This window comes from Amblyomma maculatum, chromosome 1, assembly GCF_055883805.1.
Source record: "Amblyomma maculatum isolate TAMU_Amacu chromosome 1, ASM5588380v1, whole genome shotgun sequence".
Taxonomy (NCBI): domain Eukaryota; kingdom Metazoa; phylum Arthropoda; class Arachnida; order Ixodida; family Ixodidae; genus Amblyomma; species Amblyomma maculatum.
Genome location: NC_139344.1, coordinates 378,908,673 through 378,934,395, shown reverse-complemented (window position 1 = coordinate 378,934,395; position 25,723 = coordinate 378,908,673). Strand labels below are relative to the sequence as shown.

The 25,723-nt window shown below is 43.2% G+C and overlaps 1 protein-coding gene and 1 long non-coding RNA gene across 4 annotated transcripts in view; one reads left to right on the top strand and one right to left on the bottom strand.

The window, feature by feature from the left end:
- The window catches only part of LOC146208332 (uncharacterized), a 674,483-nt gene that overhangs the window by 336,632 nt on the left and 312,128 nt on the right, over positions 1-25,723 (bottom strand). The window lies entirely within an intron of this gene.
- LOC146208333 (uncharacterized) lies at positions 20,825-23,581 on the top strand. 2 transcript variants are annotated; one of them, XM_084587249.1, is made up of 5 exons: positions 20,825-21,158; positions 21,768-21,992; positions 22,884-23,057; positions 23,164-23,184; positions 23,263-23,581. In XM_084587249.1, the coding sequence occupies exons 1-5, from the start codon at positions 21,153-21,155 to the stop codon at positions 23,380-23,382; spliced, it is 546 nt and encodes a 181-aa protein (XP_084443375.1). In that variant the 5' UTR covers positions 20,825-21,152; the 3' UTR covers positions 23,383-23,581. The 2 variants fall into 2 exon arrangements, with proteins under 2 accessions (XP_084443375.1, XP_084443374.1); XM_084587248.1 differs by having other exon boundaries at positions 20,830-21,158; positions 23,158-23,184.

Below are 25,723 nucleotides of genomic sequence, written 5' to 3'. Positions count from 1 at the left end.
AAAGCTCAAATTATTGCAGTCTATGTCAAGAAGTGAGGTTAAGATTGGAGTTTATAAAAGACCTTCCGTGTTATGTTTATTTCACGCTTTAAGTTACGTTCGATGACATAGATTCTGGTGCATTCTGCGCCTGAGTATTGATATTGAAATTTATCTTCGGTGCGTTAGCATGGGCAAATTTACATCTTTTTTTTTGTGCTTTTCCGCAGCTAAAATAAGTATCCAGTATATAATTTATGTGCAGCTTTTTGGGTATCTTAACCTTTCAACTGCCGTCCTGCTGCTGTTCCTGAATCAAACACAGTTAATTTTAGTACAGAAAGCAATGGAAACGCAAGTTTAAAGCCATTTCAGTGAAACTGAACAGTCCAAAACACGAATCAGACTGTAAGGCGTTAAATCACACTTGTGGAGCACTGGCCCCACTCGGAAGGCGACAGTGCAGCAAACCAGCAACAAGCCCGAAGGCCTCTAATAGAGCCCGTACTATTACCCACGCTGAACAGCTCGGCGGTCGTCGAAGATTGCATGGCCGCACCGAGCCGCACTTCGGCTACACATTCTCACCTTCCCGTTTTCCAAAAGCCTGAGCAGCCACGGAAAAGCGATCTCTGACCGTCAAACCCTTTTTGCTTTCTCCCGTCTACTCGCCTAGCGCACACGCGCCTTACAATCCAACGACAAGGATCTGCGAGCCCAACGTATTAGGGCAGTCAACTACCAAAAGCCCTAACGCTTTGCATGTGGAAGCCGAGAGGGAAGGCGAATGTGGAATAGTCTACATGCTTGAGAGAGTGAGAGGAGCCTAACGAGCGGCCTTGTTTTTACGACGGAAACACGCACTCCGCCTCAGCGAAACGGTGCAGTGGCGCTTCGGCTCCAGTCAGCTTAATGTTCCCTGCGGGTGAATTGTGAAAGGCTGTTCACGGTTAAAAGAAACCGCTCTGGCATTTCTGTAGCTGTGTATTTTGCTTAAGCGTTGTACCGGCTCCCGGCTTTCACGTGTGATAATAGTTACCTGTGATAACATCTGTATATGGCGGTTCATATTTATTAAAGTTTTGTTATAGGTACCGTAATTTTCGTGCTTTTAGCAAGACAATCGGGTGGCAAGGGTGAGTTCTTCCCAATGTGAGTGGCTTTGAAACTGTTTTTGTGGTCTGCGTTCATGGAAATGAATGATACTGTTTGTACAGAGCTCCGGAACGGAAGAAATGTGTTGAAAACGTGTGTCGATGGAACCCTGAAAAAAATGTTTTGTTTCAATGGTGATTGTATTTCGTTGCATTTCCTCTAGTGGCAGGCCACAGCACTTGTCTTTCGCTATCTGCCATGTGAAATAGGCTATTGATAGTTAAGCTTCACGTTCAGCCGCGAACTATTCTTCGTTGGGAAGTTTTACGCTTCCCAATTAGTGCGGAGCAGCCCTGGAGAGTCTCAATGCAATATAACGCTTTAACGACACAGCCAAGTGCACCTGGGGCGCTCACATGTGCTGTTGCTGAGTAAGGTTCTTTTTTCTATAGCATCCGTAATTACACGCGTTGGTGTCTCAATTAGTAGTCTGCTGCAGGAGAAAGAAATGCGGTATTTCTTCGACAACAAATTTTCCTTTCTTTTTTTCTCTTCTATTTATTCAGCAACATGTTTTCTTTATATCTAGCTGACGTAAGGCTGTCATTTGGAAGCTAGAATTGCCAGTCGTGCTGCCAGTTATTTGCAGAGTAGACTAATGCCATATCAAGATCTCTTTGAAGGTTTATTGAAATGATTTTCAAGTTTCATTATTAAAAACAAACACAAAAGGAGGTCCCGAAGTTGGCCTGACAAGGGACCTCCTGCCAAAAATTCATAGTGTATATAACATAAATTCAAGAGCAAAATGAAAACCGGGGCAAAAGTAGCACTGGTTTATATAACACTTTTGGATTCTCGCTCCAAGGGTATGTCATTAGGTACCGGATCAAGATGTTGCGCTCTTTTAAAGTCTTTTTCCGACGGCGTTCCAACAACAATCTCGCTTGTAAACTGCGCAGAATCATCCTCCTGCCGTTCAATGCGTGTAGCTGGCTCGGTGATTTCTTTACTGTCAGAGAGCCCCGTCTGGGTAAGTTCGTGATTGCAATACGCCTGGCCATAGCTTCCTTTATACTCTCTGTGCCCGGCAACTCCGCGCTCCGCGGCCGTCGTCACCGCTCCTCCTTCGTTGAGAAGTTACGCCGCTGGCTGCCGAGAGATGGCGCCAGCGACGTAGGGTCACCCTCGCACAGGCGAGTTCCGGATGCGCCGTGTTGCTAAGCTCTCCGGATAGCCACGCGCTGTCGCTGTCTCGCTGTTTCGTGGACCGTTTTGCAGTGTGAAAGGTCATGCTTCTACTTTTCTCTGCATTCGGGTGCTGCATTAATACACCATTGAACCAACTGGTAAGTGCCAGCTTTCCTTTATCCTTCCGGCGATCGTTACGTAGTGTTCAGCTGCTTTGAGGCTTGTGAACAATAGTGCCAGCACCAAAAACGGTATTTATAAAGCGTCCATACTGCAATAGTAATGTTAGATGTGCACATGTGCTTTCTGGACGTAAATGCTAATTGCTGCCTCGCCTAGATCGTCTGCGTAGTTTGTTGGATGTGCTCCTGCTCAGTTTTTTTTTTTCGCAGTATACGCTTTACGAAATCCTGTGATAAAATAGAAACACAAGCTTTACCTATTGTGAAAATGACTAGTGTGTTAAACCGAATTGTGCAAATATATTAGTTTCCCTTGTGAACTAAATCACTATGTCCCTCTCTATACCATCGCAAACCGCGAACCTCGTACTCAACCGCATTGCGCCTATGAAAAACAATGACAGCTACAGAAAATGTGTTTATTACGCGTCAGAAAGGTAATAATGATATTAAATATACACGTGTGTTTTCTGGAGTGCAGTGCTATCTTCATCTCTGGTTAGCTCGTATGTGTGGTATGTTATATGTGCTCCAGCGCAGTATTTTTGTTTCGGTAACTGCGCAACTCTGTGATAAAAAAAAAAAAAACACAAGCTTTGCCTATGGTGACGATTACTTTGGAGTAAGCGAAAAACAAAGATGCAACGCGTATATTTGTCTTCCTTGTTTTTTAAGTTAAAAAAAAAAACACGTTTGTACGACACGCTGAATCATTGAAAGTAACAGCTTATACAGAAATTTTTCTCCTTACAGATTTCAATGGTATACTGCGACGCAGTTGTTCCCATCACCTGCAAATCAAACTGGCCTCTGAAGAACCTTATCAGTGACCATTTTTCCCTACTTGTGGCAACTATTCATCACACCACTTCTGATACTCTTGCAGCAAAACTGCTTTTGTAAAATGTGTAAATAAATGCTGCTGCCCTTCTTCTTAAATTTTGTTTACCGCAGCGTGCACAAGCATTGTAATTTTTCTGTTACCTTTAGCGCTAGCCGAACAGTCATGAAGTATTTCGAGCCATATGCAACTTCTTGTAACTGACTCACATAATATGTAATAGCGTTGGTGGCATTGCCTAATAAGTATCATGATCACTTGTTATTCTTAGAGGATGTCGGCCTTACAAGTAAATGTGCTCAATATGCAAGATTCATGCTTCGGGACAGGTATTCCGCGAGCGAATAACAGTGCTCCCGCCCTCGCGCCGACATTCGTACCCTACGTCAGTGGCGCCCTGAGCGACGGGAGCGGCAGCGCCGCGCAACTTTGTTCGACGGCGCCGTGGTATTGATCGCGCGGCGCGTTGACAGGCGCAGAGAGTATAAATGAGGCTATGGCCCGTCCAAAAGGTGTTTCCCACTGCATGGTAGCCGCTTCTTTGTGAATGCTGACATCGAATTGGGACCACTTAAAATCACTCTAATCAATGAATTTTTGTGATGCCTTGTTATACTGTCCTTCCTTCGCAGATGCCTTTGAGGTTGAGTCGAATAAATGGAAATCGGGCATCGGCGTGAAAACAGTGACCCTTAGACTTGCCTCCCTTTAAGCTCAGTTGCAGAATCGGTTAAGTCGAAAGGTGGTTCGGTGAAAATTACCGGTAAATCCGCGTTCGTAGACGATGTAGCAGCTGCAGGGAGCTCATCTGCTGCCTTCATAAAATGACGACTGTCGGCAGTGGGAGTAGGTGCCTGAAGACCCTCGATTTCCCAGCTGAAGAGCATCATTGTTCGTCTGGCAATCTCCTCGCACTCCTGTGCAGCTGTGACGTCTACTGTACAAACGTCGAATTTTAGGCCGTGTATTTTCTCATTCAGAACGCGGGCCATCGTTACAGTTTTTTAATCTGGCGTGAATAAGCTTTAAGTCAAGAATAGTCCATTTGGTCGATTTTAGTAGATTACTTGCCTCATGACAGGGCCGGGACACAGTAGTCCTTCGGCACAGTAGTCGAGCGCCCTAACCACTGCACCACCACGGCGGGGCAGTGATTCGCACAATACTGAAAAAAAAAAGAGTAATGCAAAAGCGGCAGGGTACACTGCAGGGATTTATATTAGCTTGCGTGCGCAATTTGCCGGACCTCTAACTTTCTTTCAGAAACATCCGACCGTCTTGAAATAATGGAACTGCATACGAAAGTTGTTATGCTGGCTTTGTTCTCAGAATGAAGATAAGTGTCCTCCGAATGACTGCTGACTCTGACTACAACACTGCACGTTTCTTTCATTTCTTTGGATGACATTAAACATACGCTGGCGTTCCGTCCCACTTCAATAAGAGTGCGTTTGTGTGTAGTACAGAGGCAATAATTTATGCGCTCTTCGCGTGAAGAGAGAAAGCGCTGTGTTCTCATGCGATCACAAACCGTGAATTTTCTTCCGCACTTGTTTAATCTTTGAATTCGCTGGCAGAAGTGACTGCGTGCGCGCAAATGAATACGGGAAGGCGCCTAATGATAACGCACAGAGGAACGACTCTATTACACATGCCTCTTGACTTTGAGGCACTGAACTGTTTTTTGTCCTTTGAAAACACTTGACATTCATATGCGCCGAGGGAACATCGTAAGAGGATGCATGGAAATCTGTATTGCTGTGATGCAGAAAAAAAGCTCTGTTGCGAACCGCTAACGACTGGCTCCTTAGTCAGGAGCGTAGCGGAAAAAGGAACAAAATTTAAATACAATGGCTGACGCCACTCCTATTTGTGTGCGTGGAGTTGAGTGCTGAATGTTCACCGTACAGACAGAGGATCTCTTTTCGGCAAGAAAAGTGATGCTGTGGAATAGTTTCCCGCTCCCCAACACGCCCGCACCTCTCTCTCTCTCTCTCACACACACACACACACACACACACACACACACACACACACACACACACACACACACACACACACACACACACACACACACACACACACACACACACACACACACACACACACACACACACACACACACACACACACACACACACACACACACACACACACACACACACACACGCGCGCGCGCGCGCGCGTATGCACTCAGACCACTAAACACCTTTATTTGCTCATTATTACCTCGAATATTGAATGCATAACATGTTAGTAGTCAGCCAGACAACAGTAATTTAACAGTGCACTGTATCGGGCGAGTTGGAAGTAGTTCAAATTGTGGAAAAGCGCAAAATAGACATAGGACCAAAAAAAGAGGACAACATAAAAACAAAACAAGTATTATGCTGCAAAGAAAGGCACTTATCGAAGAAGGTTATCTCATTTCCTTGTAGGGCAACGGACAGTTTCGCAACACATGCGTCTGGGTTCTAAGCAATGCAGTAAGCTTTAAAAATTTCCCTGCCTATATGCCAGATAGATCGTCAGTTATTAGACAGGGCTCGTGTCGTCCTCTCTTTACTCGGTCCTTAGTCTCTTTTGTGTTTTTACACAATGAGACAACATTGACATTGCGTCTATTTTTAGGGCACCCATTCTTCGACAGGTTCACGCATTGCAGTAACAGAGAGGTGGTGTATAATTATTTTTCTCTTCATTTGACACTACCTTCTATGAACAAATATGTCCAGACATTGCAACATATCCACATTTGTCTACCAGTGGAACCTTACTAGCGTCATAGGACATAACGCTGCAAAGCGTGTTGACAATATGAGACAATATGAAGCCAATGAGCCTAAAATGAAAAGGTTGAAAGCACTACAAATTGCCGTAGAATATTTAGCGTTGTCCTTAACGTTGTGCTGTCCTTCTTCCTTAACGAGCATTCTACATCACCCGGCTAAACGTATGATCTGGGAACAAGCACGCCGATGGATACGGCCAGGAGGTATAACATGTGAAAAATTAGTTCGAAAGTTATTTTTAACTGCAAATATGTGTCCTTTAGATATTTTCACCTTTGGCACCAGTCTCACAACGTATATTACAATATTTGGCATGTTTCGTGACGGTTTTCTACGTTGCCTTCCGCAGAGCTGGATATATCGCTTGACGTGAGCTCTTTATCAAAAGAAAAAAAAAAAGAAGCATTAATGTTAAGCTGGCTGTCTGAATATCTGAGGCTTGCATTCATGCCAATTTCTGACGTACTGATGTTTAAAATGACCTGTCAGATTTCTCGATTGAAAACAAAAACTAATTCGTGCAAAAATAACTGGAGCATTTCTATGTCGACAGGAACGAAGCATTGGTATAAGAGATCTCGAATTGATTTACGTGCTTTACCCGGACGATAATTTGCACCTTTTATTCAAGAGTGTTGATAAAGTGGCAGTGTGCACATTGATGCTCCACATGCACGGCTGCTTAGTAAAGCTGCCGTCAATGCTTTTCTTCGTAAATATGTCTTACATCAGTCATTCATTTACACAAAGACAAAGATCAGTGGATACTGTAAAAGCGTGGCTTAACTCGATTAGTGTGCTCCATGGCAGCTACAGCTACCAGAACTGCAATTCACTCCAGCACCCAGTTTCATTTGCACGTCTCAAACACGAGCTCATTATAAAAAGTACCACATGTGTCTCAAATAATAATGCCATAGACGTCAGTGTAACTACAGTCCAACAATCCATTAGATTAAGTAGTGTTTGAAGCCTAATAATGCGGCTTCTTCTATGATAGAAAAGTGACCATTTGCAGCATCAGAGGTAATCTAAACTGATTTCCTTGAATCTCTCTGCGTTGAATTTTTGCAAATACCTGGTCGCAGTGCTGTTCTACGTTAACTTCAATTTTTTTTAGAACTGTTAAGCACGAGGTAAAGTACCACGTAGGTGATCATTGCTTTAGATTGGTCGATGTACTGGCGATCAAAACTTTAAACATCGTAAAGAAAGCAAACAAAAACACATACAAAGAAATGGATAGGAGGCAGAAGGAAAGCTTTGTCGGGTACCCTAAAGACATAAATCAGGCAAGCAAGAAGAGAACGGAGGTCGCGCTCATTAAGACGCGAGATGGCGGAAGAAAGAATAATTAAAATACGAAGTTTGCACGAAGATAACGGAACACGTGCTCGCACGAGGCCAGAAAGACGGCTCTGCTAGCGACGACCACCACCGGCAGGCTCGAGGCGAAACCGTTAAGTGGTACAATCTGTTAAGCACGGGCGAATGATGCGGCGGTAATTAATCGGGAGAGCTACGTGTGCCGAAAGCGATAAAATTCAGAGGGAAAGGAAGACGTAAAGAGAGAGAGAGAGGGGGGGGGGTGAAAGAAAAGAAAGTACAAGCTGTTCTCCTTCAGGGGAACGAGAAGGGCAAGAGGGTTGGGAAAGAAGCAAAGATAATTTGCGAAGCTGGAGATTGAATCAATTTTACAGGAGCGTACACCGTCGACGGTGGCTGGTCGTTCCAGTAACGTACACCGATGCTACCGGGACCCTGACAGGAATAGCCCGCGGCGTTAAATATGCCAGCGTCATTATCAGTGCCCGTGCTCTCCTAGTCTCCAAGACCCCTTCTTCGTTTTTTTTTTCTCTCTCTCTCTGTCTCTTGTTTTGTCGCGTGTTTTCTCGAAGAAAAGTTGTAAATATTTGTCTGAAAACCAAGCTACGAATGATGAGTCGTTAGCGACGAGTTCTCTCCGGAGCAAATTCATCTCTTTCGGCGTCAATTTGAAGTGAATCGAGCTTTCGGAGTGAAATATGGTGCATTCATCATGTACATCTTTTGTTTTCCATCTCTGGGGCTGTTTGTGGTGCAGGATGCTAACCCACCCTACTGAGATACTCAATCTCGTGTATATGTGTGAAATGGGCGCGAAGAAAAGATTAAAAAGAAATCTCAAAACTGAAGCGAAGAATACATAAAAAATATGCGTGTTCCGGCCAGTACTACTGTTTGGTCCGAAGAAGGCGGGATGTAAGAAAGAAAGACTAGGGTAAGAAACTTGCTGACGCAGAACAGTCACCTGAATTTGTAAAGAATTAGTGGTCTACCAGACATGTGTAAGGCGAAGTGCAAAAGAAACACAAAAATGGATGAAAACATAATCGCACACCCTGAAGCCATTATTAGAGCTTTTGGAAGGGTGCTTTGAGATACTTCCAAACTCTGATTCTGTGAAAGGTAAAGTATCCCATGTTTTCAATCAGATTTGGGTGGTCTTTATACATGGTGTTGCTTGTTTTCGCTTTCCGTGAACTAAAAGCCCTGAAGAGACAGCTCTGCTTAACTTCCCTGTGTCAAAGATCTCACATTGCTTTAGGGCGAGAAAAAATATCGTTTTATTATTCCAAAACCATATACGCGGTGAAATAAATAAAAAGTTAACCGGATATGTTTTGGTACATTTCATTCTTTTTTTTAGAAGACTAGTGAAGGATACTTGATTTTTCTTCTCACTCGAATACTTCGGACTAATGAAGAGAAAGAAAAAGAAAATCTATTTGGAAAGAACCTAAACTACAATTAAAACATAGTCATATTGTTCGTTAGCTCGTTTACGTACGTGTATCTCTGTGTCATAATTTTTAATTTTTATTGTTAAAAATCTGATTTAAAGTTTTTGCACTGATTTTTGCTTAACCAGAGCTTCCACCCAAAGTAGTAAATGAACAAAGAATTTACTACAAGCACAATTGATGTAGTTGTAACCAAAATAAGACTACTGTCTGACTCTCCACTAATACGAGGGGCATTCATTAAGTTTGTATTAGCGGCATAAAGAAAGCCAGATACAAAAATACGGTTTAACTGGGAGTTTCATCATTATACGCATATTATCCGCCCGAGACCACGCATTTCTGCCCCTGATAGACGAGCTGGAGTGGCCCATCGGTATAGATATCTTCATTACTTTGCGTTCAGGAAGAGGGCATTCACTTAAAAAATCCCTTCCTCGTCGTCCTGTTAGTTTTCTCGTATGGGTTGTTCGTCATGGCAAGGCAGATGAAGAATGTATTTTGCGTGAGGTCGAGTGAATATGAAGACTCATACAATGTTTCGCGGCCTAAGACGGTCGCGTGTGTCACCATCACCTGTGCTAAGTGAGTAAAACAGAGCATCTTTATGGAGCAGGCGAATGCTTTTCGCAAGCGTGCAGCAAATTTCGTAATTTACAGATTCCAGTAAACAACGACGAGCACTGAGTATGCACTCATATTAAGGTATCCCGCTATTTATTCGACAGTTATCCGCCGGCCTGCGAACGTTAGAGCCCCTGGATTCGTCGCGATTTCTGGTACACCAGCCAGAGGAGGTTGGTAAATCCATTCTTGTTCGTCCAGGACAGATTAAGTGACCTGTACTATTCGGCATCATTTAACAACACACGTAGAGAATCGAAAAGTATCAATATACATTGTCATTAGCTCGGCATTAATCTTAATGGTGTCCCTTCAAATACAGCCAGCGTATCACTGTGCATACTTTCAGTTTCTCGACAGAAACAACCATTTTTAATTTCCTGCCCTACTGATAATCTTTGGGGCTATATAGAACACAGGTTTTATACTCCGCTCAAAATAAATAGTTGTACGCTCATTTTTATTCTATCATCTCCGCCATATTTAAGTTATGGTACTGATCATACAAACTTTATGAACACCCCTCGCAAGAAACATAGATGTGGAGTATCAGACTTACTGCAGTAATAGATTTGTTTGTCTGTTCCGTGGGTTAGAAGCTTATAAGTCGGGATGCAAAATAAATATTTCGGCTTTTCTGTAGCCCACAGAAAGGGAGGCTATCAAGCCAAATACATGGACTGGCTGTATTGCGAAAGAATGCTCCATATCGTATTTTGTGGGGCTAACACACGCGCGGCAAGCAGGATGCACCAAACCTGAAGCGGATATCGCTTCGGGCTGACAGCCCAACCTCGCGGACAGAGCGGGTAACTCTACGATGTTTACGAAGGTTTTCAACACGTCGCTGCCTGTACCATGTCCGGGAACTGCGGAAATTAAGGAATTGGAATCCCATGATGGAGCTCCTCCCGCCCACGATCTTTTCTGCATGCAGTGTTTATTCAGGACCATCAGCAGCGACGTACGTCTTAGGTTACACGCACGAAATCTAAGCCCCCTAGTGCCGACTCTGAAAACTACTGTCCCGGATAGGAGCCAACGAAGCCTGCTCTTCTGGGCTTAACAAAGGAAGAGTTTTTCGCCAAGCTTCATGCGGGATAAAAGGATGCGTGCAAAGCACTCTGCCTGCGACTGGGATGCTTCCGCTCCCGAGGGAGCCGGCCGGGATAACGGGTGGGATGAGGGGCGTGTTCCCCAACCAGCGCTGCAGCAAATATAAGGAGTGCGGAGAAATGAGGCAGACGTGAGTGGGGTTAGGCAGGTTGGGAAAGGAAAAAACGGCTGCACGGAGCGCTCTGTTCCCTTCAGTCTTGCGATGTTCTGCCTGGCCTCCAGCCATCCGGTCCTGGTGATTAAGCGCCGCTTAAAACTTCGGTTTTAATTAAAGCCTATTTGACTGTGAAACTTGATACAGCTAGGACCGGGGAGGGAGATGTAAATCAAGAGTTCCCTACAGGACAGCGTACGATGGTGCGCTGGGAATGAACTCGTGTGTTCGTCTCTCCCCTAGCGGCAGCTCGAAGGAGAGAGGAGTAGGGGTCATTTTGTTTCAGGTTTCAGGAAAGCGATGAAGTCGCGCACCCGGACCGTTTGCATCAGGTGAATCGCGCTCGCTTTCCCACCTAACTTAATGATTGTAACAGACGCTGCAGTGTCATGTTATATGAAGTGCATTTGAATGACGTGACGGGAAGCAACAGGATCCATTGCATTGCGTGTTTTTGTGATGGGGAAGCAATTGAAGATCGCGAGTTCTTGGCTGGACGTAAGTGCAGCCCTAATTTGGTATGCGCAAAAGACTTTTGATCACTCAGTACTCGTCCGGAAGCTCACTATTTGCTCTTCTGGCTGATCGTTGCAAGTGGTGGGAGCAAATATACTGCATGCTTTGGGCAACAAGTTTTGGCATTCTTAAGAAACAATCTTACAGCATATTAAGGGAGGCAGAGCTGTTTTGGTTTATATAGAAATCGATCAGCAGCATTAGCGTGCATAAAAATGTACCAGGTGGCACACCCCAAAATATTTTGAGACTGGGAAATAAGTAATAGCCATCGTGGGTAGTCGTTGCAAATCACCACCGCAATTTTTTATTACGCTGAGCTAAGGTTAGCGTGGGGTTCTGTTTTATGGCTGACTGCGACATTTCAAATACTTACCTGGATACAGACCATAGAAAAGACTCTGTCATCTCCACGGTGGTGAAGTGATAGAAAGGTGGCATTGTATTGCCGAGTTAGTTTATTTCAGAACTGATAAATATTGTTTTAGTAGGACATTGTTAACGTTACTTGTCAGCAATCTTACAGCTCACAAACTCTTTTAACTAGAAGGCGTGTCTATCAACATATCTTAGTTCAGTAGAGAACTGCTAGGAATGAAACTAGGAAAGACGATAGAGCAAAAATAATTGCCTTGATTATATTAGAAGAACAGAAGTACGCAGAATGCATGGTAGCGTCAGTACAGGCACTGCCCACCCGCTATTATGTACATAATTTGACCTGGACTTCGTACGTGTATGCCGTAACTTATTAATGATAATGCTCGTCTGACATGTCATCTAAACTATTACCTTCATGTCGCCAATCTGCGTCCGTGGTCATAAGTCTGCATTTTGTATAGTTCTCTCCCGTGTGATCTTTAGAATCGCAGAAAGGATAATCGGAAATCGCTGAACAGCGTACCTCATCTTTTGAGCTATGTACTTTAATGCGTGATCGTTTTATTTCTGCTGTTTTTATTTTATTCCTTTTTTTTTTTGGCTCTAGATTACCGCATTTGCCTTCCAATTATACTACAAGCGTAATGGCTCATTCTAATTGATGCATTGTTCACCCGTAAACATAAAACAGTCATATTAGAAGTGAAGGTGCCGAAACGTTCGTTTTCTTATGTTTGTGTTGGAAAACAGGAAATGCAAGTAGTTTAGATTTACTTCTTACTATTTTACTGCATGAATTTGCATAGTAGGCTCTGAAAACAGCGTTGTTGGATTTTTTAACAGCATGCTTAGTGGGCTTTTAATTGGAGAAACATGAAGCATTTAATCAAATCGTAGAATACATATCCCGTCTCTACGACTTGTTATCAGTTTAACTAATCCTTCGGATATTAAAAAGCTATCGGCCACTTTAACTCGAGCACAATGCGTTCGAGAACTAATGTCTATAGATATTCGCGATTCGAGGAATTTTATATCCATCAAGCAAGAGCATCTAGGATAATATAATTGGTTTTCTTTTGTTTAATAGGGTTTAACGTTCCAAAGCGACATCGGTTATCAGGCAGGAAGTCGGGGACCACTCGAGAAATTTTGATCACTAAGGGTTCTCCAACGTTCATTAAAAATGAAAGGAACTCAGTTTCCACCACAAAACAATTTTGTGAGTGTTTTCTTCCCAACTTGAAAACAATCTGCCCAGACAAAAATCATTAAGATGATAAGGAGTATCTGGTCTTGCAGTCCAAAGCTAGAATTAAAAATCATTGGCTCGCAGTACCGGACTTCATTACGGCAAGTATGTTTAAATTAATTATGTCAATAGTAAAGAACAGGAGAACAACAAAGTTGGTGATCAACTTTATGAAGCCCCCGCAGGGGGCACCTATTAAAGCAGGTGTTTCTGTGTTTTGTGTTACACCATGGACCCCGAGCACCCATGCTTAGCCGTGCGTGGCATCGTCGTGTCTGGGGAAAAGGGGATTCTGGTGGTTCAGCCGATGCCGAGTGTTTCGACCTTTAAGGCCCCTCGGCGGAGGCAACACACCACTTTGGCCCACGCTTCCCATAGACGGCACTTCCGGGCGGACCCACCCGGCGAAAATCGGCAGTCGCCTCTTCCCGTCGTCCTCTCCATCTTTCCCTTTCCTATCTGCTTTCCTACAATTGTCCTGTCCACTACTATCTTCTTGGTCTTTCCTACTTCCTGGCGGCAAGGGTTAACCTTGCGTGGAGTAACTACCCTGTGTTGCCCCATATTACGTTATAGTTATGGTGTACAGCTGGCGAAAGCAGGACTTGTTTGCAATTTTTCTGTCCCGTCCCCTTGTTGGGCTCCGTTGTAGGCGGCTGGCACGTGGCTGAACAGCATACTTTTTTATGGCATCCTCAGCAAAACCAAATGATCGCATCACAAAAAAATGCGGAGCTTTATAACAGCTGACATTTTCCAAGTACCATGTAATTTACAGTGAAAACACTAGAAAACATGCCCGGATAATTTCGCCTTTTGTAGTGTCAAAGTCCCTTACAAACCTCCTAGGCCCCAGATACAAAGTAAGCGAACTGGCTAGAGGGGATCTTATGCTCGAACTCCAACGCAGAGACCAGTACACAAAACTTCATAAACTTTTCACATTTGGAGACATCCCAGTAGCAGTCACTGCCCACAGATCGCTGCACTGTTCACGGTGTGATCTCAGAGAAGGACTTCTTGTCTCTCACTGAAGAACTAGAAGTTCCGTTGATTCACGTGTACTATATTCCTTTTTGTTGAATTTCGTTTTGAGCTATTTTCAATAGAATCGTTTGGTGTCACGCTTCCTCTTGTACTTGATTTTGTTTTGTTTTACTACTCCTACCCCCTCTGTAATGCGACAGCCCGGAGGGTACAATAAATGAATGAATGAAATGAAGTCCTTCGCGAACAAAATGTAATCAGAGTGCACAGGATCAAAATAAAAAAAAACAACCAAGATGTGTCGACAAAGCACATAGTCCTAACCTTCAGCTCCAGCAAGCTACCTGACTCCATAGAAGTAGGCTATATCAAAGTAGATGTCCGACCCTACATCCCAAACCCTAGGCGTTGCTTCAACTGCCAAAAGTATGGTCATAGCTCCCAAAGCTGCCGTGACCGACAAACATGCGCCAAATGTGCTTCAAATGACCACAAATCCGATGAGTGTGATGCTACACTACACTGTGCGAACTGTGCTGGTGGACACGCCGCGTACTCGCGGTCATGTCCCTTTTGGAAGAAGGAAACGGACATAATAATAATAAAAGCAAAGCAAAGCATAAAATTTAAAGAGGCAGGCAAGCGTTACTTTGTTGCACAGGGCACATTCGTTTTCACTGCTAAACCAAACTATTCCAGTGTTGTGGAGAGTGGGGGCGGCGCACTATACCAGGATCCGGCCTCTGCCCAGGCACAGCCTAGGGCAGGACCATCCCCGCTCCAGGCAGGAACAGCAAGAGCTGCCCTGCCATTGTAGAAACAGTACCCGCCAGCCTCTCATGTGGCAGCCTACACGACTTACCCCCACATCCGCGTCTCATTCGCGGACCTCCATTGCCTCTGAGCAGGCAATGGATACAACCCCTCCTCCGCCACTGCTACAGAGGCGGAATAGTTCTCTCTAACGAAAAAAAAAGGGAGAGAAACGTAATAACTGGACCAGACAAACCACGAACCTAGGTTTTTAATCAAATCAATATATCTTGGTAAACATGGCGTTCCTCATTCAGTGGAACTGTCGTGGATTTTTTAAAAAGTACAGTGACATAAAAGACCTTTTATGCTAACTTTCTCCGGTATCATTATTTATACAGGAGACAAACTTAGGAGCCTAAAAAAAGGTGTTATAAAAAAACTATAAAGTCTTTCGGTACGACCGTGAGCAGTCAGGAAGGTTCTCTGGAGGCGTTGCAACTGCTGTGAGGACTCAGGAGTGATGTTGCAACTAGCGAAATAAGCCTAAAAACCAAATTCAAAGCCGTGGCTGTAACCGTCGTTCATTTTAAAACATTAACAATATGGTCTTTATATCTGCCACCATATTTAACCATAACCCTTAGTGACTTGGAAGAGCTTCTGCAACAGCTTCCAGAACCATATCTCTTGGTGATTTCAATGACCACTCATCATTTTGGGTAAGTGAGCTAACCGATACTAGAGGTCGTATTTTAGAAGATTTTATTTTATGTAATAACATTTGGGGGCATTCTAAACACTGGAAAGAAAATATACTGACCTCCAAGCTCCGGAAAAAATGAGCTGCTTAGATTTATCATTCTGTTCACCTTCCATCTTTAGCGCTTTTAAATGGGATGTTCTAGACAACCCTTATGGGAGCAATCACCTGCCTGTGGTTATTAGTCTTTTATCCTTCCCAACAATCATCTCTACTAAAGTGCGTCATTGGAAATTGCACCTGGCGCACTGGTCATTCTTTAAATCAGAAGCTCGTCTAGAGAAAATATTTTCAGATAGCCTCAGTATGAATGAATTCAATGTTATATATACATCCTGTATTCTCGCTGCTGCTAATCTTGCCATTCCTCAGAGTTCGTGAGTGGTAAAAAAACAATATTGGTACAGACATTAATGCGGGGCCGCAAAGAAAGAACAAAATAATGCATGGGACGTCTTTCGTAGATACCGAACATACGAAAATATAATAGTTTTTAAAAAGGCCAGGGCTAAAGCTCGGCATATCCTTCTTAGCGCTGAAAAAAACACTCTGGCAGAATTACATATCGTCAATAAATATTTCAGTCACATCAAAAAAAAAAAAAAAAGAAGAACATGTAGGAGCAGGTACATAAGCTAAATGGCAGCTACTCTCCCTTCCTTCTTCCCCCTTCTAACAGCCCCCGGTGTACAAACCAGTATGGAGAAGCAAGCTATTATATTAGGAAATCACTTTTCGACAATTTCACGTTCCCTACACTACACTCAATCTTTCTTAAAACACAAGAAAACAGCCGAGAAACAAATATTTCCGACAAGTGGAAGCCAAGATGAGGAGTACAATAGCCTAATTACAAGGCAGGAATTAAAATGTGTTTTATCTGCAGGTAAGCAGACCGCACCTCGCCCTGACCGAATGCATTATAAAATGCCCGCCAATCTATCCGAAAGCACTTTTGAAATTTTTTAACAAAATATGGATTGGCGGAACGCTCCCAGAGGCTTGGAAGAAGGCGATAATTGTACCATTTTTAAATTCAGGAAAACCACCGACATCCCTAAGCAGTTATAGGCCCATTGTCCTCACCAGCTGTCTGGCCAAATCTTTTGAAAGCGTTCTTAACATCCGATTAATGTTTACTCTTGAATCTCGTGAACTTTTGGACATCAACCAAACCGGTTTTAGAAAAACATGCTCAACAACAGACCATCTGGTTCACCTCGAAAACACAGTCAGAGAGGTTTTTATACACAGGCAACACTGCCTCATTATTTCCTTTGACCTAGACAAAGCATACGACATAACCTGGAGGTTCGGGATCCTACGCGACCTAGCAGGCGTAGGGATTCGTGGCCGAATGCTCAAAATTCTCAATGATTTTCTATCCAAACGTACATTTCAATTGCGTCTTGTAGTAAAAATGATTTCCATTTCCACAGTATTACCAAAATTTATTATGTACTCCGTATACGTCGGCGACATTCAAATTGCTCGCCCTTCTCCAACGCACCAACGTGTGAGGCAAATACAGCTAACAATTATTAAACTAGTGACGTGGGCTGACAAGAATGGATTTCAGTTTTCTCCACAAAAAACAGTGGCAGTTATGTTCTCACTTAGACTCTGCACTTGAACGACACTGAATTACCAGTTAAAAATGGGCACACCTTCCTGGGGATAACGTTTGACAAAAAACCCACATTCTTGTCTCATATCAATACTCTTAAAAAGAAAGCTATCAAATTCCTAAATATAATCAAGGTCTTTTCGAGAAAACACTGGGGTCTGATAGAACATGCCTTTTGCGCATTTATCGCTCCGTTGTACTGTCTTGTTTAGAATACGGTTGTGTAGTGTACGGGTCTGCAAAGAGTATCATACCTAAAACGACTGGACCCTGTGCACAGCCTTGGTTTGCGTCTCGCATATGGTGCATATAGAACCTCCCTCATAAACAGTCTCTACGTTGATACAAATGAATCCTCTCTCGAACACAGAGTAACCAAGCTTACATTTTCATATCTCCTCAAATTACGCTCATTACCAAACCTACAGCTACCCTCTTGTTACAAAGTGCTACTCTAGAGTATTGTTCAGCAATAGACCCCACTTAATCAAACCCTTTCAACTCTGGTTCGAGAAAAATGCCAAGAGCTGGGAATACTAAATTCCTTTCCTGATATTGAATCCAGGCACGATACACTACCGCCATGGTACTACCCCCCCATTGTTTGTGATTTCACATTGACTCGGTTTTGTAAACAGAAAACACCACATGAACATATTTTGCAAGAATTCTTAGCTCTTAAAAAAAAGTATTCAAATCGCACACAGTTTAATAGAATTGGCTTCAAGACAATCAAGCATGTTGGAAGCGCAGTATTTTAAGGAAACTGGAAAAAAAAACAATAAGACTATCTCAGTGTACGAGCATTTTTATCGCTGAGTGTTACGCACTAACTATGGCAGTAAGAAAAATAGCCAAAGGAAACATGACAAACAGTATATTTACACAGACTCTCTAAGTGTCTTGACAGCCTTTCACCACAAAAACGCAGATGCTCCACAACTTGGAGACATCATACATAATATAGCAGCAGCCTCTGCTCAAGGACATAACATTTTGTTAGGTCTTGAGTCATGTCGGCATTGGAGGCAATGAGAGAGCGGACGTTTGCGCTGCCCAAGCCCATGACAAGCAGATCAAAAACATAAATATTTCATACAGAGACTACATTGCACTAGTGCGCTGTAAACTAAAACAGAAATGGCAGTCTTCATGGTGTAGCGAGGTAAATAACAAACTGCAGTTGGTGAAGCCGATTTGGGGGGAATGGAAATCATGTTATCATCAAGAACGTTTCATAGAAGTGATTTTGTGTTGACTCCGCATTGGCCATACACACTTGACGCATAATGTTTTGTTGAAAAAAAAAAAAACAAAAAAAAAACAAGCCATTGTGTGAAGAATGCAGAGAGGAACTCAGAATAAATCATGTTCTACTTTCGTTCACAGGACTTGAAACAGAAAGGAAAAAGAATTTTACTAGATTTTACAATGGATACATTCCCCTCTATCCAGCATTGATTTTAGGTGAAAATGGTCTTGTTGATCTGTCATGCCTTTATAGCTTTTTAAAAGAAGCTAATGCTTTAAAGAAACTATAGAATGAGTACATATACTCAACTAAACTCAAGATATGACCTTCTGTCTGGCGCATGATAGCCTGAGCCGCTTATGCGCCATTAAACTCAATACAATACAATACAACACAACTTTCTGAAGCACAATGTATCTTCACGTTTTTAGAGCAATTTCAGTCAATACATCCTATTTCCTTTGCACTACACTCTTAAAAATTAGTTACTAACTTTTTGCTTGCAATTGCTAACTTCTAGGACCATTACTAACGTTCTAGTCGAGCGAAAAGTTAGTAACTGCAGCGATTGCTAACCTCTTTTTCCCCGTTGCTAACTTCTTGGTAAGTTCTTGGACCGTTACTAACTTTTTACTACTACGTCTCTGTTACTACCTCGTGTGCCCAAGTTAGTAACTGAAACATCTCTTTATACATGTAATTTTTTAGGCGTTTATAGGTGCACTTTTTAAAATCTAAGCAAGGCGGACAGAGCTCGAAGACTAATTAAAATTAGCTAGGCAGCCTTTTTAGTTTCATTTTGAGAGGGAAATATATCGTGAAGCTGAAGGCCGTAAACATATAAGTTGAGTACAGTTTTAAAACTTTCATTATGATTATGCATCTAAAAAGTTTATCTCGGCCATAGGCATCTAAGAGGATTCCCGCCTTGCAGATTTATAAGAGGACGTCGCTGCACGGACGCTGAAGTATTGTCGCTGAAGTCACGTTAATTGCTTCTGTGTCATCAAATAAGCAAGCGTATTCCGTATTTTCTGTATCCAAGGGCTTTTTACACCATTTTAAACATGCAGAATGTGAGACATGAGCTTAACGATCTCTGAAATGCGTACATGTTATCCGAATTTTTCTAACTTTATTGCCAATCAAGGAAAACTTAGAACTCGACTCAGCGTCTATGTTGAAAGCCTTCAATTGTGCAATATTATTATGCAGCCATTTATATGTAGTTTGTTGTGTAATTGTCCAATCACTAAGTTCTATCACGCACGTGTCCATCTAGCTGTGCACATGATTAGGCCACACCGATGCTACTCTGTCAGATTTCAAACTAATGAGCTGTAAACGTTAAAAAAAATAATAATCACCCTGTATATCGCACCTCAGAGGAACTTGATAGGGCAATGCTTTGTTGATGAAGCATTAAACACTTTTTGCGTACCATTCATGAACTCCGATCCCCTATTCACCTTTCTGTGAAAACGGAACAGGAAAAATAAATGAAAAGTAGGGCTAGGTGTTGCATTTATTAATAATATACAGTATAAATGCCAACAAGCTCAGCAAATAAGGCAGAGTAAATATGTCCAGTGAACAAAACGATCAAGTCGAAAAGGAGGAGCTATAAAACCTGCATGTGTTTACTTTCACGCGGCCACAGGGCCATTGCATAGACCTCGGAAACAGAGGAGGCGACGCCGCAGCGCGCGTAAGGCAACACCGCGAGGGAAGGGCTCTTTGTTCTTGGCGGACACGGCAGTGGTTGTTTGAAGCGAGCGATCGGCGCCGGCTGCTCTCGTTTGGGATGAGGCGTCTCGTCTACACCTCAATGAAACCCGCCGGCGGTGCGTTCCCACGATATGCTGTGCAATGGCTATGTATGACCTTCGCCATCGACTCGGCTTCCATCCCTCCTCGTCATCGTTGAGCAGAAACGTCACGAACTGCAGCTTGCCGAAAGTGGCCTGAGTGAGGCGGCATGAGGAAAATGACTGTCCTACGTAGTAGCATGTATACATTTTTCTTTAAAATAATTTTCGATTCCTTCTAGTTTCAATTGGTAACCGTCGAAAACTTCGGGTACTTTTCTGGAACTTTGTATTCCTAATGCTTGCGGATGGCTAGTTTTCGGCAACTTATCGCTGCGCTTTAAAACACTGTCACAGCAGCAACATGTTTTCATTTTCCTGCAATGCCTGCCTTGCAGCTGCAGCTGGCTTCTCCGATACGACTGGTCGGTTGACAGCTGAGTAGAAAAAGGAAAACATAAACCTTGCTTACAGCGAACTAAAGAATATTACTGTCAGTTTGATGCATTTCGAGGACGCTGATATACACGTCTCTTCTCTATGCAAGTCTTTCACATGGCGCACATGTCCAGACTCAAAATATTTGATCCATTTAGCTATGTTTGAGCCCCGAAAACAACCTGTCAACCCCAAGGGAGGCTGAGATCCGGCAGCTATCAGCAGCGGCGCGCCGGCTCCTGTTGCCATGCCTGCTACGCTTCCTGCTACGCTTCCCCCTGCAGACACCAAACTGGCCGGTGGACGGCGGTGGCGGCGCCGACAGCGCCGTCGGTTGAGGCTCCTGGCGGGTGCACGATTGTGTTACGTTACGTCGGGGCACAGTCGCGCGGGAAGCCGCTTGTTGCCCGTTTCGCGTGCGTGCGTGTTTGTCAAGCATGTTGTAGGCGTTTGATCAGAACATTATCCACGTGTTAGAATGGCTACGGAACTCCGTTCATTGGAATACCATTGTTTAAAGAGCGCAAAAAAATAATCAGTGTTAAAGGACAAACGCAGGCCGATGTTGTGGATGCTTTGAAGAACACGGACTTTGGTCATGCCTTGGTGAGAGGACGGATGGAGGTAAGTGATTTCCGAACCTAAATGTGCAATGTGGACTGCCGCCTGAATAGGGCACCTTTATCAGAGTAACAGGCAGCGATCCGCGATGTTTGATACGCGCATCCGTTGATGTCTTGCCTGATCTAGCCTCGATCAGAATGGCAGATGAAAACGTGGGTTTCTGACATGCTTTTCAGTGGAAAGTAAGAGTTTCAGACTCACATGAGCATTTTCAAGCATTCAGAAATACTTCTCATTAAAGGGATAAATATTGAAAGCCGTTTTGCGGCAATTCGGCTATGTTCATCCCCGGGCATTCTGACTTGATGTATTTCCTAACACTGCATTTTTTCCTTTTTGAATAGCTTACACAGGAAGAAAATGCTCAGCTTCGATTGTTTTTGCCTTGGCTTACCTTGAATAGGGTTGTTTCGCACAATAACTGTGATCTGACTAATGCGATTGGGCCAGTAGGGCAGTGAAAACAGCTTCGTCGCGTGTGTGTAGTAACAGAAACGATGCAACGGAATTCAAAGAAACGTTAGAAACAGTATATGTTAGGCTTGCCCTTTTTGTGTTATGTGTGGATTATTCAGCCCTGCAGCTCTTCATTTTGGTGTTTCTTTTCAGACTACAAATCTCCCACCAGACGCAGCAATTCTGCATGATGAACTGACCGTTAACGGACACGTGGAGTTCATGAAAAAAGAGGTCAAGCGGCCTTCTCCTCATAACGCGAAGCTATTCCATTTGATGAAACAGACCAGTGCATCAAGGAGGCAGTGGATGAAAGACACGCAGTCATCAACAGCTGAAGTTATCGAAAAGTACCCTGCTCTATCGAATGCGGAAATGGTGAGCAGGATGCTATATTTATTCCTTTTCCGAATTCTTTCTCGCATGAATGCACATTGTCCTCATTCAAGGTACAGGTGAAGAACCCTATCTAAGTTCTTTAACAAAAACGCACGACGGTTTGAAGCCGACTGGGCCCCTTCTTCATGGTGTAATTCTAATCAAGGCGCAGCTTGGCTTTTTAAGCCGTTGTGTTGACGACCTGCGCGCCAATGGTCGCAAACCATGGATGTGCGAAGAGGGAAGGGTCTGGCAACCAGCATCGAACGTCTCCTATCTCGGCCGAAAGACCGCCACCCTAAAAAAAATATTCAAAGCATGGTCTACAAAACCCCTGCTTGGTCCACCCGGCTTCATATGTAGGGGAAAAGAAAAACTTCGAGGAAAGCATGAAGCAACACAGAGCGGACGTTTGACAAATGCATAGTCAGCCAGTGCGGTGTCCGAACACTGCAACAGATGCGATCACAAAATCGACTTCAATAGAACGGTTAGTATAAAAGACAATGACACTTATATGCGCAGGAGACTTTTACCTGAGTCGTGGCATATTCAGCAAACAACGGGGAACGTTAATCGCTCTCTTGGGACCCTTCCCTCTTCATACATCTATGGTTTGCGGCCATTGACACGGAGGTGGTCGATGCAGGGGCTTAAAAAACCAAGCTGCGCCTCGCCCGGAGTTACACCAAGAAGCAGCCAAGTCCGCTTCAAAACTTTGTGTCTTTCTGTTAAAGAACTTTGTTGGGGTTATTCACCTGTACCTTAAGGTAAATTTCCCAACCAGACAGACTTCTGTCAGGTGTTTCCTTTTGTGTCTCGATTTATGTTTTAATATTATCGATAAAAATATTGAGTTTAGTAATTAAGTGAAAATTTTTCTCATTCAAGCTTCATGAGGAGTTCACCGCAATGACAGGCATAAATTTCGTATCGAAGTTGTTGACATTTATAAATCACTACGGAGCACGGTGCTTGGAGCTGGCCAAGGGCCGACGGTGTGCCAAAGAAACAGCCTCCGAGATAGGAGCACGTCTCGAAAAATTGGAAGGAGGCACAAAAAATGTATGTATAACTTTTTCATGTTCATAGTCTTGCAACAGAATTTTGGTTGACTGATTGCTTCGCGGTTGGTGCTCTACGCATATTGCCGATGCTTCCGAAGGAGCAGCCCAGATTTCTGAAAGGGCCGGTAAGTGTACTGTTTCATTTCCCTTCGATAGTTTACTCATAAAATTGGCACTAATGTTGACTCATGGTATTGGCGCAGGACACCTACCCCGCTCTTTCTTTGGAGACTTCGCAGCTGCATGAAGCAAAAGAAATCGTCGCCACTTTTGAGGCACTCAATATGGATGCCATTGACCAGACGGTATTGCAGCTGTTATAGAAATATATTGGATTTTTGATATTAAGTACAGCAGCCACAACAAGAACACATTTGCTGTTTTATAACATTTTTGTGGCCTTCAAACATCAACCAGGACCCTGTCAGTACTGCGCCCCATATCGTGCATTGAAGAGGGCTTGAAGAAGACTGCATAATGTAGATTTGGAGGGAAAATAAAAGTTCAGTCCGTTCTGCGCTATTTGAGTATATTTTTTCCTGGCTTTTAAACAGTGCAAATTTTAGTTCCTGATCAACATCCATGAACCAAACTTCTGGCCCCCTGTTCTCATGACAATGAGCAATAATTTGATGAGAGTTGATTGGAGTCTCTTGTGTAAAAGAAGGCAACTTTTTTTAATTTTTCAGTTTGCGTGACGTGAAAACACCTTCTGCAGATACCACATCCATGGCATTTCAGCTAGGGCTATAAAGGAGTGCAAATTTCCCTTTTCTGTTTAGAATATCACATGCGGATATTTAGCAAAAATGTCATGAATAATGTTTTTACGTGTAAAATTAATACGCATGTTGTGCTTGCGAAATAGAAGCCCGGGATGAGATGATGAAATATTTTATGCGAACAAAATTTATATGTACAGCCGTTTGAGATGCACCTATTAAGAAGTTTGCGCATAAATTGATTCGTGAGCATGCTGCATTTCTCCAGCAGTGCGAAATAGAGCAAGACATTTGCTCCTCACCAAGTGCAAAGCACCGAATATGAATATATTGTAGTTATAAGTTTGGCTTGGTACAAAATGTGCATCAGCAGAATTGTTTGTGCATATTAATGGGCTACAATTACATGACTCTGGCTTAAATTCAAAATGTAATACTGATTTTACCGATGTTAAACATATTCATTGTTATTACTTGCAGAGCAAAAGGTGCCCTCCCTGTCCATGTAGTTCAGCTCAAGAGGCAGTTCTGACGTGAGAAGCAGGAATTTTAAAAGTTTTATATGTATACATATTACTAGCTCAATGAGTTACTGCCCTTTTAGCAACTGCAGTTAGTAACGGCAGGGTTAGTAACTTTTACTAACTTACCCGTTACTAACTGCACTTACTAACTCAATCGGTTGCTACCCTATTAGTAACTGAAGTTAGCAACAGGAAGGTTAGTAACAGTTACTAACCTTCCCATTGCTAACTGCACTTACTAACAAGGTAGTAACATATGTGACAAGCAGTTGCTACCCTAAAGTTAGTAAAAATACTACCTTTTTTCTAAGAGTGTAGCTGTAATAAGGCAGGCAATCTGACAAATCGATAATTCAATCACTACACTAAGCTTCCTTAAGGCCTCAATTTGTAAACAAATTCATTCCTCCAATAGTAGGTAATGGGTTAGCAACACCGTTCTCTTTTATCAACTTTTTAGGCGCAGCTAGTCTCCACTGTATTTACGAACGCTTAGTAGTTTGTCAGGTCCTTCGTTCTGGCACTTGTTGCTTATTGAAGTACGCGCTCCAAGCACTTCTTGTCTCCCTTAAGCCTCTAGCGTATATCTCTTCTCCCGACGGGCTGCCATTGTCGCCGCCTCGAAGACGAACCTCGGCGATGATTCAGCCCGCAATCACGTGCCTACCGACTCATTGCAGATGCAAATCCGCGAGCCCCCAATCTCATCGTCTCCAAACCCCTTCGCGGTTTCCCTATGTTTACGCAGTGGGTCGACACGGAAGATAGCGTGGTGCTCCTCTCGCGGTTTTCGAGAACGCCTTTCGAATGACAATTGCTGGCTCTGACCGCTGAGGGCCCGCCTGCAAGTGTTCACTTTCAAGGTTTCTTTTCTTACCATACTTTATTTACTGACAGCGCACTTTCAAGAAGCAAATCACACCCTCTGAAAATCACGCAATCGCGTACTCCAGGGCGAACAGAGGCTATTACTCAGCGTGGCGCGTAATAGCGGGTAAAGATAGAAGTGTGCTCATTCTGACGTCGCGGAATTCTGCGTGGGCTGTGCGTTTAAGTTTCGAATTACTACCGCAATTTCAAATGATAAACATGTAGTAACCATTTTTTTTACTCTGTTTTACTGCACTCCATTACATATTCTTTACATATGTTCAAAGGACCCGACATTTTCTTGTCGATAACAAATGCAAAAGCTTATCAAGACTCCAAATCGGCAACCTGTGAAAGCATCTGTAGATGCTAAGGTGTTTAAGAACATAAAGCAAAGCCCCTTATTGAATTGCTCAATTTATTTGAGCATTAAATTTGTAACGACCCTCACATGCTTCACCTGAAATAGATTGCTTTAAAGAACGTATAAATAAATATGTGATCACAGACAGAGAGTAATGTCAGAGACGAAATGCTCCATTTACCAG

Coding starts and splice junctions, on each gene's coding strand:
- LOC146208333 (XM_084587248.1), top strand. Junction 21,993..22,883: donor CTCTATCGAATGCGGAAATG/GTGAGCAGGATG, acceptor TTCTCATTCAAG/CTTCATGAGGAGTTCACCGC. Junction 23,185..23,262: donor CCAGATTTCTGAAAGGGCCG/GTAAGTGTACTG, acceptor GTATTGGCGCAG/GACACCTACCCCGCTCTTTC.